This window comes from Psammomys obesus, unplaced genomic scaffold, assembly GCF_907164565.1.
Source record: "Psammomys obesus unplaced genomic scaffold, mPsaObe1.curated_primary_1811, whole genome shotgun sequence".
Classification (NCBI taxonomy): domain Eukaryota; kingdom Metazoa; phylum Chordata; class Mammalia; order Rodentia; family Muridae; genus Psammomys; species Psammomys obesus.
In genome coordinates, this window is record NW_026593286.1 from 2,340,413 (window position 1) to 2,353,917 (window position 13,505).

At 51.0% G+C, this 13,505-nt stretch overlaps 1 protein-coding gene across 5 annotated transcripts in view; it reads left to right on the forward strand.

The window, feature by feature from the left end:
* Positions 1-13,505, forward strand: part of Per2 (period circadian regulator 2) — a 42,263-nt gene that overhangs the window by 13,890 nt on the left and 14,868 nt on the right. For all 5 annotated transcript variants that reach the window (XM_055616545.1, XM_055616546.1, XM_055616543.1 and 2 more), the window contains 10 exons: positions 323-444; positions 1,167-1,368; positions 5,076-5,127; positions 6,002-6,144; positions 7,597-7,675; positions 10,178-10,284; positions 10,723-10,876; positions 11,116-11,224; positions 12,184-12,309; positions 12,865-12,949. In XM_055616545.1, the coding sequence (XP_055472520.1) occupies positions 323-444; positions 1,167-1,368; positions 5,076-5,127; positions 6,002-6,144; positions 7,597-7,675; positions 10,178-10,284; positions 10,723-10,876; positions 11,116-11,224; positions 12,184-12,309; positions 12,865-12,949 (1,179 nt within the window). The remainder of the gene's footprint in view (positions 1-322; positions 445-1,166; positions 1,369-5,075; positions 5,128-6,001; positions 6,145-7,596; positions 7,676-10,177; positions 10,285-10,722; positions 10,877-11,115; positions 11,225-12,183; positions 12,310-12,864; positions 12,950-13,505) is intronic.

Genomic DNA, 13,505 nt, shown 5'->3' on the forward strand with positions numbered 1-13,505 from the left:
GCCCAGGCGCAGGGGCTGCTCCTGTGGTCCTGAGTGAGTCCACTCGGGCTACATCGCACTTCAGGGCCCTGTGCACCCTTGTGACTTAAAGGAATGTAGTTATGAGTTTTAAAACTCAGAACAAAGGCCTGGCATGTCAGAGAAAGTCTCTAGTCTGCTCTTGAGTGCTATCCGCTCAGGTCTGTGCATTCTCAGGATCCAAAAGAAATTGTGTCCCACCTCAGTTGTTCATTTGAGAAAAATGGACCCCATCCGCAGGCCCAGTGACAGTGTGCTGTCATGTGGTTTCACCTGCTGAACATGAGTGTCATTTCCCTTGTAGCTAATGAGGAATACTACCAGCTGCTGATGTCCAGTGAGAGCCAGCCCTGCAGCGTGGATGTGCCCTCCTACACCATGGAGCAGGTTGAGGGCATGACCTCTGAGCACATCGTGAAGAACGCTGTGAGTGATTTGACAGGGCACAAGTTCCCCCTTAGTAAAATAAAGTCACAAAGTTGGTGATGCTGGAGCAAAGGCACGTTCTAGACTAGAAGACTGTCTTCACCTTTGGCCGACTCTTGACTCATAGCTCCCAGTACCAGAGAAACCCAGCTGTGAGGCTTCAGCTTTCTGTGGCCTCAGGATGAAGAGACAAACTTGGTTACTACCCATTTGTCCAGGCTTCATGGTAAAAAGGTCTGGGTCCAAAGCCCACATTTCTAAACATCATATAAAGGCCTGGGAGAGGAGAGATCCCCCCTCTTGACATCTCAGAATAGACAGTAACCTGTGAGGATCCATCGCGTACTGGAATACTGTTGACCCTGCCTCAGCCCAGCTCCTTGAGCCTTCCTGCCTCTTTCTGACTGCCAACTCCCTCTAAGGGGAGGCCTATGCTCAGGGGGACAGGTAGCTCAGCAGGCCACCCCCAGAACCTGAAAGAGACCAGCTGGCAAGGGTTACTTGGCCATGCCAGGGCAGCAGAGGTTCTGGGGAAGGCTGGCCTAGTGTGTCACTCCTAATGGTGTTGTGTTGGAGTTCTACATTAGAACAGGAAAGTCAGGTTGGCCAGGATTGGGGAGACCCAAACAACCCCTGGCCCTCATGTTGGGGTGCTCCCACTAGCCTTATGGCTGGTCAGTCCATAGGGACTGTCGTCGACTGATCTTGTTCTCTGTTTCCAGGATATGTTTGCTGTGGCTGTGTCCCTGGTTTCGGGGAAGATCCTGTACATCTCTAACCAAGTTGCCTCCATTTTTCACTGTAAGAAGGATGCCTTCAGTGACACCAAGTTTGTGGAGTTCCTGGCTCCTCACGACGTCAGTGTGTTCCACAGCTATACCACCCCTTACAAGCTTCCACCCTGGAGTGTGAGCAGTGGACTAGGTGAGGTCCTGGCTACAGTGTCTTGTCCCCTCTAAGTAGGAGTGTGGAGAAGGCTGGTGGCCAGGGGAATTGCTGGGAGCTGGCTCCCTGTCTCGGAATGACCTATGGAGCCCTCCCAATGGGCTGCCAGCTACTAATCTGTCTAGGGTAAGAGGCAAACAGTTGTTTGTCTCTAGAATAAATAGCCTCTTTGTAAACTTCAGAGAGACTTCAAAATTAGGCATTTTAGAAATAAAGTTATTCGGGGTAGGAATCTTGACATAACTGCAGTGTAGGAGATGGGTGTATCCTCAGGGCAGAGGGTTGTTAAGTGGAATGCCATCTTCCTGCGGGCAGCAGGTAATCCCCTCATGGCCTCAGCTGCTGTAATGGGCTTGTGTGACATTTGTCAGGGTGACTTCCCCAGGATCTTCACCTTGGCTGGAGGCAGGTTCATAGGTGTAGGTTATAGAGCGCTCTGGCCTTGCACAGCATTTCTATGTGTGCTGGCTTTGTGACCCACCCGTGTCCAGCCTCCTTGCCCTTGCCAAGCTCTTCTTGTCTGGCAGTCAGGGCACTCTGTGTTTTCCTTCTGAGGAGTCAGTTTCGGGCATTCTCCTTGTGCCCTTTCAGCTTCCCCCAACCGCCAATCAGTCAGCTGTAGTTTGGAGCTGTCCCTTCCCAAACTCGTGTGGGAATTTGCTGATGTCACAGTACTGAGGTGGGACCTTGAGGTGATGAGGTCATGAAGAAAGACTAATGCTAATGTCAAGGGACAGAGTTCCTTGACAGGACCAAACTAGCACTGAGGGGATGAGTCACCATAAAGCAAGACTTGTCTCTTCTGCACATGTCCTTCACACTGTTTCCTGCCGTGGTTTGAAGCTGGCCCTTTCCAGCAGCTTGTCGGATCCTTGCACTGTGCTGTGACATCCCAGCCTCCAAAACCATGAGCTAAATTAACCCATCTTCTTCCATGTCATCCTGTGACAGCTTGTTACAGCAACAGAAAATGGTCTGGAACTGGGTGCTGCTGCAGCAGTACCTGGAAAGGCAGAGGCAGATTTGGGACTAAGGGAGTAAGGAGCAGCTGAAATATATCAACATGAAAACCAGAAAAGGCCTGGGTGTTGAGGGCAGTTCTGGTGTGGGGGCAGGGAAGCCAGAGGACTGGGGAAAGTTGAAGCTTTTCTCATTTGCATAAGTGGTTGTGCCCAGCATGCTGATAGAAGTGTCGAGGGAAGAGCTGTTCTGACGGAGCATTGAAGTCTGGCCATATAGAGTGGAAAGGTATGTGGGGATGCAGTCAGCCGGACTGCTAAAGGATTCCGTGAGTGGGAGATGAATAGCAGTGAAGGCCTCTTCACGACAGGAAAGTACCTGGGATCGTCAAGGATGCCTCTGCTCCCTGCATCTGCACGTTGCTCTTGCCAGCTCTGGATGTGGCCCCAGTGCTGCAGGTGCAGCCCTCACGTTCTCCAGCAGGCATAATGCTTAAGCCTTGGCAGCATCCTCGTGGACTGATCCTGCAGGCAGGAAAGTGGGGCATAGCCTCCTCTGCCACAGGAGGAAATATCACTGAGATTGCACCAAGAAGTGCTGGAAGCTAGAGCAGCAGAGCCACCAGAGGCAAGCCACTCATCCTCAGAAAACCACAGACAGCCCTGACAGCCCAGGCTGACTGAGCCCAGCAAGCCGTGGGGGAGCTACTTTCTGCTTTGGGGGCCCAGTCTTACCCACCCACACCAGATGTGCAGGAGGTGGTCCCTGGGGTAACATGGTGATCCTCCGGGTTTAGGACAAGGTCTACGGGCCCTGGTTTCAGCCTTGCTTGAGGCCTGTCGCCCTTTCCTTCTGGCTGGTCTTCCTCTGGAGCAGCATGCCTAACCCATGCCCTGCCGACTGGAAGCAGATGGGTTGTTTGAGCTCACAGCTGGACTTTGGACTTCCTGATTGGCACCAGAGACTATGGGATGGAATTGATTATCGTGTTGTGAGAAGAGTGTGAGCTACGGCAAGCTGGATGGACCACCTGTGGCCAAGTTGTGGGCTGCTCCTCTCAAACTCATGCTGAACTTTGGTCATATGTAGACTGTTGGGTGGCTGGTCTTTTTTTTTTTACGGGGTGACTGAGTCACTTGGAGGATTTGGCAGGTGTGCTTTTGTTCTCTTGGGACTGATTGTTGTGACCATTACCGGCCATCACACTGGCAGCCCCTCTTTCCTGCCCTTCTGGCTACAGGCCTCTTGTGGCTAAACTTTTCAAGTCTTCATTCTGTTTGCCAGCTTCCTCTGAAGACTCTGACCCTAGAAGGGCCACAGTGCTTCCAGGGTCACAGCACTGCCACTGGTGGAGGGCTGAGTAGGAGCTAGCCTCCATCGTCACTGACAAGGGTAGCCAACAAAAGAGTTCCTTGGTGTCTGCCCACCCATGGCTGATGATCACAGCCCCTCATGGGCTTTGGATGCCCAGAGCCAAAGCGGGACTGAAGATTGCAGCTTCCAAGGAGCCAGAGGAACAGGGACAGAGGCAGGATGGCTCTGGGCATGTCACTCAGAACTGTCTGCAGTCTTGTCTGTGTCTGGCAGGCCGTTGAGCTCTGTTTACACAGTGGCCTCTCAGCCCTTGCCTCTACCACCTGGAATCAGTGGCTCTGGCCAGCCTGAGGGCCTCTCCCACCGACAGTTCCCCTCCTCTCCATTTCTGTTCTGGCCACGTTAGAGATGGACACTGCCTTATGTCCTTCACCAGCTCAACAACTCTACCTCTTTAGTAGGCAGCCTGGGGCGCATGTGCCATTTTGCTTGAGAGTTTCCTCTGAAGGAGGTTGTCTGCTTTCTCCCTAATCCCAGGGACTGGGCAGATGGTTAGACGTTTGCAGTGTGAGTTACAGCCATTGATGTGGGTAAGGATCATGGAAAGGAAATGGCTTAGAATGTGGATTGATAACTGAGCATTCTGGGCTGCCTTTCCAGAAAGGACAGCCAAAGTATGTTCTAAGTAGAAAAGAGAGCCTGGTGGCCTCACAGGGGCCTTGGCAGCCTAGTAATTCTGTATCATTTTCTGAACAAGTAATTTACTGTGTTTCTTCATTTATCTTGAATGGAAGAAATACTATATCCAAGATAAAGTCTCAGGTCTTTTTAACCTTAAAACTTAGGGAGATGCTGCTCCCTTCCCTGACCTGAGGCCCAGCTCACATTTCCCAAGACATTGTACCTTTTAAAGTAAATTGATATTTTACAAAGTGTTGATATTTTCAAATGCCTTGAGCCGCTTGTATTAGAAGCAAGTATTTCAGAAATGGCAGTGTGAGTGCTTAGGGATCTGTCTGCAAATACACACTACCGTGTCTCCAGAGCTGAGCTGCCACTATGTGGGTGACGCCACTGCATACCATTCAGAAATTTTAAACAGTGGTGTTTGTTAGCTCTCGCCAGTAATCCCAGGACTCAAGAGGCGGAGGCTGAAGGGGAGCCACAAGTTCCAGGCCAGCCAAGGCTATGTAGTAAAACCTTGTGTCAAAAAGAAAAACAAACAAAAGAAAGAAGCGACCTTTACTGAAAAGCACGGCTGTAAACTTGCAGTTTGGTGTACAGCACAGTCTGGATTGTATCGACTGTAGGAGCTCTAAAAGTCCAGCTTTGCCTCGGGCCAACTCACAGTCTGCACCTCGGTTGCCTCTGTGCTTGCTGACTCAGGTGAATAACTCTGGTTCTTCTTGTAGATTCTTTCACTCAGGAGTGCATGGAGGAGAAATCTTTCTTCTGCCGTGTCAGGTAAGTCCAGTGTCTTCCTAACCCAGAAAACAGTATGGAGGTTCCACCACCATACTGTGGTGGGAGGTTTGGGGGTATGTGCTCACCCCCCCTCCCCCACAACACACACTCTTGAGAGTGAGACCCAGACATAGCTTCTGCAGAGCCTGTATGAAAACCCGCTTAAACAAGTTACATGCTACTATGCAAAGGATGAGTCGGCCTGCTTTCCCCGACACTGAGCAGCTGTTGCTAAGGAAGACACTCCCCAGAGCCACGGCCCCAGGCAGTGCTTACAGCCCCAAATGTGCATCTGCATTTTTTTTCAGTTTTTTTCTTTTAATTTAAGTTTATTTACTTCACATCCCAAGGGCAGCCCCTCCCTCCCCTCCTCCCATTCCCCACCCACCTGTGCACCTGTGTTTCTTTGGTTAGGGTCACAGTGTTCCTTGCAGGCCCTGGGTGACTAAGACGTCTAGTTCAATGTCAGTGGTGGCCCTGTGGGGAACTGGGCCCAGAGTCAGAGTCTCTGAGGAAGCAACTTCCCTTTCCCAGTTGCTTTGACTAACTGGAAATTGCTCAAGAAAAAGGCAGTAAGGCCTTCTACTGCCCACTGTGTGGACTCTGACCATTGACCTTTCAATATGGGTCTGATGGAGAGGGCCTAAGGGTGAGCACTGGCTTCTCCAGTGGACACAGATGTGTGCTGGCTCTTGCATGGCCTAGGTTCCCACTAGAGGTTTTGCTGTGGCAATCTGACTGAGCATCCTTGGCATCTGGTACAGCAAAGGGAAGAATTGCTTAGCCCTAACAGATAGCCAGGAGCAGAGCTAGCTAGCAGCCCAAGTCCTTTTAGTACCTTGACCCTCACTAGCCTATCCTCTTCTCTCTACAGTGTTGGGAAACACCATGAGAATGAGATTCACTACCAGCCCTTCCGCATGACACCCTACCTGGTCAAGGTGCAGGAGCAGCAGGGTACCGAGAGCCAGCTCTGCTGCCTGCTTCTGGCAGAGAGGGTCCACTCGGGCTATGAAGGTACAGCCATGCCTGACCAGGGCTCGCTCAAGTTGGCCTGTACTTCTTGCCTGTAGTCCACACATGATGTGTAAAAGTGCCTAGCTGCTCATTGATCTTGGCTTCTCCCCAGCCCCATCAGTCTCCATCTTCCTGGAATTCAGCAAAATTCGCTTTGCTATCTGGCTCTGCCCACAGCAGCTGAAGCTGCTGTGTCCATTTCCATGCCCTCTCTCCCCTACCCTTGCTGGGCTGCACTTGTTCCACAAAGGAGCTCTGACAGGTCTGAGGCCCATATATCTCCCATCTTTGTCCTTCACCTTGCCTCTGCCTCGTGACATCTCAGTTCCCCCAGAACCCCTCTTACTCCTTCAGCCTCCAGTGCTGGGCCATCCTCGTTCCCGTGTTGGCTCATCCTGACTTCCATCTGGATTGCCTTTCTCCCAGCTTGTGGTTTCTGCTGACCATGGGTCTTGACCGTGCCCTTCCCTCTGCCTGGCTTTTCCTGTGGCTCAGCCTGAGGCCATCCAGCTATCCTGTCCCACCACTAAGGGCTCCTCAGGCCACCCTATCTCCTGATGATCAGGTTTTTCCCAAGGAGTCCAAGGGAAGCTGTGCTGTCCTGACTGCCTTCTTGGGATCCCTCTTAAACAACAGTTTTCTCATGCAGTGGTCCTTGTGCCTACTCCTGTCTGGAAGCTTTTGTTTTCTGTTAGTCAACTCAGGAGTTCCAGGACTTCTGATCCCCAGAGAGTAGCCTGAGCCTACCCCAGGAGCGTTTAGATTCCTTTCCTTGGAATCGAAATCTTTTGATTAGTCATGAAGGTTTTTTTTCTTTTTGTTTTTTGTTTTATTTTTTTTACAAAGTACTTCCTAAAAGTGATAGCAGTGTGTTCTAACATGATTTTTCTCTAACACAGTGATGTATCTCTGCATCCAGAACATTCTCTTCCAAATATTCATTAAGAATGTAGAGAGAGAGAACAAGTTGTTACCCCCAATTTACGAGTGTCCTTCAAGAACCAAAGATTTTAGAATTTGATAACTGGGGAAAACACTGGATGTATGACTTCCTGTGTGTGGAATGTATTGTCTTTGGCCACCCTGGACCATCAAGTTCTCCAGTGCAGTGGCAGTGGCACACTCTTAAGTCCAAACATGTAACTTATTTTTATAAAAGTAATTCTTTCAGGTCATGGTAGTTTCATCTCCTAAACCATGAAGGTGGTCTTTATGTCCTGTGTCCACGTGTCTCAGCTAGCATGGCCACTCCCATTGGTTCCCCAGAGAAGTTGAGGAGGTGCTGGTGGCCATCTGGTTGGGGCCTGCCCTGCTTTGAGCATGTCTGCTCTGTTGTTCAGTCTGCTTTCTCGTCCTCAATGGCTGCCCAATGAGAAACTCTCAATCCTTGTGGTTTTCCCTAGTCACTACAGAACCAGGCATTTCTTAGAAGTGAAAATTGTGTTCTTTCAGCCCCTAGAATTCCTCCTGAGAAGAGAATTTTCACAACAACCCATACACCGAACTGCTTGTTCCAGGCTGTGGATGAAAGGTGAGAAGTGGCCTCCCGCCGTCATTTGTCTGGGATCAGTGCTGTGTTTGTCATGCCATCAGATCCTAGGACAGACACTCAGTGCTTCCTCATCCTCTTGGCAACAAACAAAAAGAGAAAAACGACAACCAAAGAGAAAAAAGTTTTGCTTTTGACACCATTGCTGAAGACAAGGTTGCGTGTCATCTTTACCTACACGGCCGTCAGTGAAAGTGTGTGACTGTGCTGTTCTGCGATGCAGCACACTGTTGTGACCCATTACCCAGTGACATAATGCCATTCTGTGGCAGCACAGTACCACGGCTGTGCACAGTGCAGCACGTGCCTCGGCTTTGTGTATTTACCCTTGTCATTTTAGCAGGCGTCCCACTTTGTTGTCCAAGACAGGGTGTGTGGTGCCCGCAGCAGCCCGACACTTTGGGTACCCTGTGTTCTTCATTGCCATCAGCAGTCATGCCTGGTGGCCGACCTGTGCTGTGCGAGTTCGGCCTTGCTTGTCCGACACTACTTGTACAACAGAATTGGCTAGCGATGCGTTTCTCAGACCGTGTCTGGGCAGCACAGGATGTGTGACTGTATAAGCAATGAGGTAGTTTGGAATCACACTAACAAGTTCTAAGACCCAGTTGTGGTAGCTCACACTTGTCATTGGCACTGAGGAACCTGAGACAAGAGCCCTGGGAGTTCCAGATCCCACTTAAAAAAGAGGAGCACCGCCATGGGGTAGGCAGAGAGCCACATGCAGGAGGAGCTGGCATGCCCAGTTTCCATGCTCCCCAGTGGGAGCTGGTCCCCCAAGCCTGGGCAGGATCTCCCTCAGGCACTGAATTATCAGAGTAAAGATTTAAAGAAAATGAAAGCAAGAAAACAAATACCACAATTTATAAGAAATGAATGCTATAAATGGGGCTTCCTGGAAAGCTGGAGATTATTTCAGTTGAGCCTGCCTTTAGCACCCTGCTTAAAGTCTGTCTAGTAGGTGGGTGATCAAGGATGAGGTGCTGAGGGCCGATGCTGTTGGCAGGACCTCCACAGGAACCTCCAGAGTCCCTCCACTCCTTTTCTCAGCGAACTCCTCAGGCTTGTCTTACTGAGTCTGCTGTGGATGGTTCTAGAGCTGGTATGAGTGGTCCAGAGTGGATTCAGAAGTGCTCAGTTCTGGGAAGGTGTGCCTCCTCCCAGCTCTTTGATAGAGGCAGAGATGAAAATCAAATGACTATTAGGAGTGGTTTGGAGAAATGTGTCCTCAGAAAATACCACAGGAAGTGAACAGAGAAACAAATAACTCACCCCCTAGATCCTGGAGGACTAGTCCTCCTCCTCTGTCTCTCTGGCCAGGGACACAAGGGCTCCTCTTCTGAGCCACGTGACACTGCTCTGTGGGCAGCCAGAGACCTGCTGCCCTGGCCTAGGTAGAGAAAGACAGTATCAGATGCAGATCCCCGGGCTGAGTGTACAAAGAGGCTGCCATGGTGTCGTAGGCCTAAGGACCGTGTGCAGGCTCCCAGATGTTTTTGCTCCTGCTGTGAGGCAAGTAGGCAGGCCAGAGCCTGTGGGAAGCAGTCTGCAGAGTTGTGCCTAGTGAGTGGAACCTACAGGGTCCACCTTGGATACCTTCGGTCAGGGTCAGGCATAGAGCCTTTCCTCCTTAGCTTTGTTCCTCCTTCCTCCCTCTCCCTTTTCTTCTCCTCCTTCCCAACTCCTTCAACCTCTTTCCCTGTTACTCCTCCCCCGATCCTGCCAGCCAGGCTTGTATTGGGAGGGTGCCAGGAACATTCTGTACTCTGTCCCAAAGGAAACAGGAGGCCTCAGAGTGTGCCTCAGATACTGAGGATAAAGTCAGACTCTGAGAAAGTTCTGGTCTGAGGATTTGTGTAGAATGGCCTTCCACCTGAGGGGAGGGGAGTTTGAGGAAACATCTGCTGAGCTGCCTGGGTGTGGGGAAAGAGGAGGCAGCGAGCCACGCTAGATGCAGGTGGGCTGCTGGGGAGCCACCCCTGCAGTGACTAAGGACCACCTGAGAATACCAAGGGACCTACTCTTCACAGAGGCACAGGCGGGCACCCGGCACAGGATCCAGCCGGTCATGGGGACTCCTAGGGGAGCCACAGGAAATAACCGGACAGAGGGGTCAGAGTATCAGAAGGAAGACATTCTGACTTAGAAAAGAGCTTTCGCTCAAAAGCGGTTAAACAGAGGCTCATATCAAACTGATCCACATCAGAAGCTGATCAAAATTAGATCAGTGCATCGTGATATATTCTTTCAGGAGGTCAAACTCCAGGCTGTAGCTGACAGCCTCATCACCACCACACGCACAGGGATGCTGCAATCCTCACGAGCTGAAAGACTCACTGCCTCTGCTGGGTTTCCATCTGGGGGGATTTGGAGCCTGTCTGTCTCTGAATGAGGCTTCCTGGGATGGCCCTCCCTCTGAGTCTGCCAGCTCTGCCTGATGTGAGCATTCCATGCGCTGACCGCCATGTGTCCCTTGCCTTGCAGGGCGGTCCCCCTCTTGGGCTTTCTACCTCAGGACCTGATCGAGACACCCGTGCTCGTGCAGCTCCACCCCAGTGACCGGCCCTTGATGCTCGCCATTCACAAGAAGAGTAGGTGGCCATCTTTAAGCTCTGTGTGCTCTGGTGCTCGAAGGGGTCAGACCCACTGGGAATGCTGAGCCCTAGTGTCATCAGCCCTAGGTGGTCTAGAGAGAAGAAAACTCACAGATGGTCCTTGGCAACTCAGTTATAGTATTGGTGTCCGTGAATATGGGGAGACCAACTGCGCCTGGGGCAGGAAGGTTCTGAGCATCCTTGGGAGTAGACTGCATAGGACCCCTCGGAGTGGAGTCCTTGCGTGGGTAACACTGAGAGATTCGCATCCTGATATAGGGCATGAAACTGCGTCTGCTGGAAACTACCCCAGGTGGGATTTGAAGCAGACACAGGCATTTAAGGCAGAGACTTTGAGGAAGTGACCTTGGCCAGCTGTGTGTTTGTGTCCTTTCCCTCACACACCAGCCCTGAGACTCGTTTCTTACCCCCTAGTCCTACAGGCCGGCGGGCAGCCTTTCGACTATTCTCCCATTCGATTCCGCACCCGCAGTGGCGAGTACATCACGCTGGACACCAGCTGGTCCAGCTTCATCAACCCCTGGAGTAGGAAGATATCCTTCATCATCGGGAGGCACAAAGTCAGGGTGTGAGTGCTCCCAGGGTTCTACTCCAGTCTACTCTCACTTCCCACCAGCAGGGGTGAAGATGGGCCTTCTCCCTGTTGGGGAGCCCCTTGCTGATGGTTAAGAGATGACCCGCCCAGGTGGGAGGAGCTCATGCAGGCAGAGTTGTATGGCATCTGGAGGGTCTGTGGGTTAGGGATGGAGAGTCCAGCCCCAATGGGCAGTGTGGGTGCTTCTGATGAGACAAATTGAAATCATGCAGAGGCCCTTTGAATGAGGACGTGTTTGCAGCCTCCCCAGTCCCAGAAGAGAAGACTCCGCACCCCAGCGTTCAGGAACTCACAGAGCAGATCCACCGGCTGCTGATGCAGGTGGGTGTTCACCAGCTCTGCTCTGCTCTGCCTGTCCGCAGGGTCTGCCCAAGAAGGCCAAGTTTGCACATAGTTGACCTGAGAACTACCAAGCACCCTCAAGCTTTCCTAGACTTACAGTCATCCATGTCTCGGCCGTGACCTTGAGTGAAGAGTTGATACCTCACAGCCTATATACAGTCATGATAGGATTTCCACTGGTGTAAGGCTCACTCTTTCCCAGAACACCATCACCAGCACTGGGGACCAGTGACATCACCCTCCAGTAAAGTCAGTTTAAGTACAGTCACTCCCACTGCTGAGTATGTCCCATCTTGGTCATAGGACACAAAGTATAACTCTAGCTAATCAGTTTTATGTATTTTTTTAAATCTTGATAGATTGAAAAAGACCTGAGCTGTGCAATAATCAGCTGGTTGGTTGGGCATATTTTTTCTTTCTTTCTTTTAAAGATTTATTTATTATTTATGCAGTATTCTGTACTGCATGCCAGAAGAGGGCACCAGATCTCACTATAGATGGTCATGAGCCACCATGTGGTTGCTGGGAACTGAACTCAAGACCTTTGGAAGAACAGCCAGTGCGGTTAACCTCTGGACTATCTCTCCAGCCTGACCCCCCCCCCTTGGGTTTTCAAGACAGAGTCTCTCTGTGTAGCCTTGACTGTCTTAGAACTTGCTGTATAGACCAGGCTGGCCATGAACTCACAGAGATCTGCCTGCTTCTGCCTCCCAAGTGCTGGGATCCAAGGCGTGCATCATCACCACTACCACACAAACATGTTCCTTTTAGTGGGATCTCCTCAGTGGCTGCGTGCCAGAGGTCGGGACACTGAGGATGAAGGCCAGATGACACAGGGTTCAAGCTCCCCTCCCCACTTTCTGTCTGTGCTTGCCTTGTGATAACCTCTTCTATACCTTTCCATCATGTCCAGAGTGGTCTGTTTGCTCTTCCCCCAGCCTGTCCCCCACAGCGGCTCGAGTGGCTATGGGAGCCTGGGCAGTAACGGGTCCCACGAACACCTTATGAGCCAGACATCATCCAGCGACAGCAATGGTCACGAGGAGTCTCACCGGAGAAGATCCGTACGTCCCTCTCTGTTCCTTCTCCTGAGAAAGCAAGCCTAGCAGCGTGGGTCCTCCGTTAGAACGCATGATCAGAAGTAGCCGGAAAGGAGCTAAGGCTGGTGGCTCATTGCCTTCTCTTCCGGTTCAGGTCACCTGAGATTTGCTTCTTATTTCAAGTTGAAGCAGCTTTACTGTAGTTAAATACATAAAGGAAAATGACTTAGGTAGGCAGAGGAGCTGAAACAAAACTTTAACTGGAGTGCTGGTGTGGAAGTATCCGTGTTTCCTTCACTGTTTCAACCGTGGGGATCATGGGAGTTGTGCCTGGCTCCATCTGGCTCCTTGAGAGTTTCTGAACCTGGGTTGGAATGTAGTGGACACACTTCATGATGAGCACTTGCCCAGCATGTGCTCAGCCCAGGGTTCTACCCCAGAAGCACAAGCAGTTCCCTGAGTTACTCTCTTTGCTGCCCCCCCCCCCCCCGATGTTGGCTTGTCTGCCCTCACTGCGAAGGACGGGCAGATGAAAGTTTCCTAGAATGAATAACGTGTTCGTTATTGTTTTTCTTCAAGGGAATCTTTAAAACGGGTGGCAAGACTCAGACCAAAAGTCAGTTTTCTCATGAGTCTGGAGAGCAAAAGGAAACATCTGTTGCAGGTAAAAAAAAAAAACACAACATCATCTGAGGTCTTCCTGGAGCCCTCACTCTCGGGAGCTCTCACCTTGCTATAATTTATTTACACTTGCTCTACTTTTTAAAAAGAAAACAAGCCTGGTGCTGGTTTCGCACATCTTTATTCCTGGCACTAAGAAAGCAGAGGCAGGCAGATCTCTGTGAATTCAAGGTCAGCCTGGTCTACAAAGCAAGTCCAGGACAGCCAGAGCTACACAGAGAAACCCTGTCTCAAATGAAACAAAATAACAACAAAGAAACCCCATGTTCCTTTGCTTGTGGCTTAGGAAGCCCTGGCTTGCCTGGACTATTGCTCTGTTTGAGGGCTGGGAAGGTCACCTCTGAGTGTGCTTTACCGTGTCTTTGCTCAACAAAGAAGCAAGAGCTGCTCTGCTCTGTTTAACCAACAAGTGCAGATCCTGCTGTCCAGGAGGCCTTGTTACCCTGTGGACCACTAGGACATGGAGTATGTTTCCGTTCCCCAGGTTCTGCCTACTGAATGCATTGGGAGCCGAGGCCACAGGGGTATCATCTCCTCCC